This window comes from Mytilus trossulus, chromosome 11 (assembly GCF_036588685.1).
Source record: "Mytilus trossulus isolate FHL-02 chromosome 11, PNRI_Mtr1.1.1.hap1, whole genome shotgun sequence".
In the NCBI taxonomy this organism is placed as follows: Eukaryota; Metazoa; Mollusca; class Bivalvia; order Mytilida; family Mytilidae; genus Mytilus; species Mytilus trossulus.
Window position 1 is genome coordinate 31368648 of NC_086383.1, and position 3525 is coordinate 31372172.

Sequence of the window (3525 nt, forward strand, 5' to 3'; positions counted from 1 at the left end):
AGTTAAGCACTTGATTAATGTATTTACCTGAACAATACTACTTCGAACAAATGTATATAAAAGTAGATACATATTACACTATACTAAGTTGTAGATTGTGCATGTTGTATTTGATGTCTAGTTCATTTCAATCATTTGTTGCTTGAATGAAGACCTATATCGTGTTATGTTGTATGTATTTATTTTGTATGATTAATTATATAAAGGATGAACTGATTCTAAGAACTTACCCACAACCAGAACATCTGTATAATTTCCCATGGCGTTGCTCCTTTTTTTCAAGGACTGGTGCACAATTGCTATCAAAAAGATTTGATTTCTTTATGTTTTTTATAAATGTTTAAATAAATAATTCATTTTGAAATTATTTAATTCTATGTAAAAGTACTATGTAAAATCTGTTTTTTTTTGTAAACTATTTGATATTAAGGATACAAGTACAGGTAAACAAACTAATGTACAAAACTGTTGTTGTCATTTTTCAATAAAGTAAAATGAAATTCGAAACTATTATAGTTTCATAATATGTCTTATCATTTAACAGTATGCTCACATTGTAGAAAATGTTCATTTGGATATTTGAAATATTCTTCAATATTTGATAATGATGTTAACTTAAAAAAAAACACTCTTTTGTAGATAATATTTTTTCTATTAATCAATGTAAAGTGATTTCTTGTATTATCAATGCATAAACTGTTATGATTAATTGTGTTATTAATATTATCAATGCAGTGCTTATCATATGTTTTGTATAGCTGACATCATATATGTCGGCCTGTTCAATACAGTTTGAGTAATATAATTCAAGAATTCTTCGACTGCTTAACAACATGTTTATATATTCCATTATTGTCATGTTGGAACCTTTTATACCTAACTATGTGACGTGGGTTTTGCTCATGGTTGAAGACCGTACAGTGACCTATAGCTGTGTCATTTGGTTTCTTATTGATATATGTGTCATTAGCAATCATCCCGACTCTGCTTATTCTTATAATTCTTATAAAACATACTACTTACATGATTACATCTGTCATCAATGCAAATAGTATTATGATCACGTGTGACGTGTGATTTTAAAATATAAAGTTGGTATAATACAACAGTTACTACTCTGACGTCTTTATTTGCATTTCAAATTAATGTTTTTCGTAAACTTGTTTACGCTTCCATACCAAAAGCACTAAACTTATTACAAAAACATCAGGTTTTATTTTCGAATTTTAGTCAGTGGTGACCTTTGCAATATTAGTCACCTAATTTAAAAAAATAATATGTTACCTTCAAGTTATATCGTCTGATACGCACGGATGATATGCATGAGAAGTGAGAGTAAATATCTTATTATATTTTTTTATTACTTGTGGACGGTGTTATTCCATTACTGTAAGCGCTTCATTAATCGGAAAACATTGTCAACGTCAGTAGTTACCAATATAGTTTATTTTACTTATCAAAAAAGAACGTGTTTATTGAAGATCTATTTAAAAAGAGTAGGTATGTTGCAAGCTTTCAATCTTAAGTTGTGGTATGTGTATTTGTCAATCATTTCTTGCTACAATGTATATATTAACCTTTAAATAATTTCACCCTATATTTTAAATTTTTGCAAGGCTAATGATGAAAAATGTATCAGTTAAAAAGACATCTCATATTTTTTTTATTTACCTCATATTATATGTCCCTATCAGTTGTCTAATGTCATCTTCAGCTACAGATTTACGACTAAAGGATATATTGGGAAACTCTGGAAGGGAATTTATATGTAGTTTGTCAATTTCTTCTTTCAGATTATTGATCTTTTGTACCAAACTTCCATCATGTCGGGTCTTATCTAGTTCATTTCTCTTTCTGTCTAAGGTGTGTCCACCATCAAGCACTGATTTTGCATCTGACAACATATTCATCAGTTTGTCTTTCTCCTTTTTGGATTGTTCTTTCACCAATGCAATCATCTGAGCTACAGATGTATCAACCATGCGTTTAATCATGTTGCCTTCATCGTTGATGTCTTTTATAACAGACTCAACGGAGTTATCAAACACATTCAAGCTTTCCTCAATCTTCTTTATGTTTTGATTTGCTTCATTTGTCTTGTCACGAAGTTTCGTTTCATTATCTTCACGTAGTTGAACGATGACATCAACAATCTGGGAAAATGTATGCCCATTGTGTTTTCCTGTCACACAACGTGTGCATATCTGTGCATTACATGTATTACAAATTAAGGATAATTCTTCTTTGTGTTCACTACATCTAGATTTACCTTCCGGGATACGGTCGGAGGCTTCCTGAAATTGATGGTTTCTCGATAACTTCTGCCTATTATGTACAAACTTACAGTTTTCACAATAGTATTCTTCACAGTCTATACAATAGTGTGACCCAGGGGCACTCACGCAAACCTCGCAGGTTTTAGACGCAGATTGAGCCATTGTGGATTAAATCAAAATCACAGGTATGACAGGTGATTGTATCACATGACAGCGATTTCTAATTTTAAATCAGGTACGATAACTAGTGTAAGTAAATGATTGACGAGATTGTGTTTGAACAATTTAAACATTGTGTGTTATTGTTTGTTCAAAAAACTTTAGTTTACAATCAATACAATAAATCCATGTATAATGTTAACGGACATTTGTATAGTATACGTGTAATATGAGTACACCAATATAGCTAACGTTTAAATAATCGTAGTGTGTTTTAAACATGATATCACCTGATATTTACAAAACTGTGTATTTCAATGTAGATATTGTACTCGATAGCATTATAAATATTGTTTATCGTCTGATTATTTTCCACCAAGAGATAAACAAATATTAAGATGAGATTTTATATTGAAAATAATGAATGGTTTTAGAACTGCTATTAAAATTTTAAGACACTTTATCAAATGTGTATTCAAATAACATTATATAATTCACTAACGATCATAGCCTTAAAGAGGTTTACTTAAAGTGTACACGTGAACACTACAAATGTATTACATGATATCTGCATGTATCTTTAATTAATTGATGATTGCAATGAAATATGTTGGTGCCTTCAATATATATACTCTGTATTATTTTTGATATTCAAATTTATTTTCGCAGATATATTCTTCTAAAAAATACACGGACAAATATTGTTACCAATACATATGGCAAATCAATAAACAGATGTGCTGTAACACAAGGAACCACTAAGGCATCATTAGTAAGTATTAGTATGCGTGTGACGTCTGAATTTAAAAAAAAATAAATCAGGCAAGTACTGCCGTTGTCGTTCTGCACATTAGTTTCATTAAAGGTACTGTACATGTATATATTATTTTTCTTCAATGACTATATTATCATAATTAACATGCATGTGCAGACAGCAATCGCATGTATAACCGGTATTGTTTTGCTCTGATAAACATATTTACTCTGAGTTCAAGATAACAAAAAAGTCATTAGTCATACATTTGAAGATGTCACATTAGAGATAAAAGGACGAAATTACTTCAGACTTGAATAGGGTTAAGACATTTTA

The 3525-nt window shown here is 30.0% G+C and overlaps 1 protein-coding gene across 1 annotated transcript; it reads right to left on the reverse strand.

Annotated features, from left to right (window-relative positions):
* Positions 1-226: 226 nt before the first annotated feature.
* LOC134689957 (transcription intermediary factor 1-beta-like) lies at positions 227-2455 on the reverse strand. The gene is made up of 2 exons (XM_063549924.1): positions 1672-2455; positions 227-299 (listed from the first exon to the last, which is right to left on the reverse strand). Exons 1-2 carry the CDS (start codon positions 2436-2438, stop codon positions 227-229), a joined length of 840 nt encoding a protein of 279 aa, XP_063405994.1. The 5' UTR covers positions 2439-2455.
* Positions 2456-3525: the final 1070 nt, after the last annotated feature.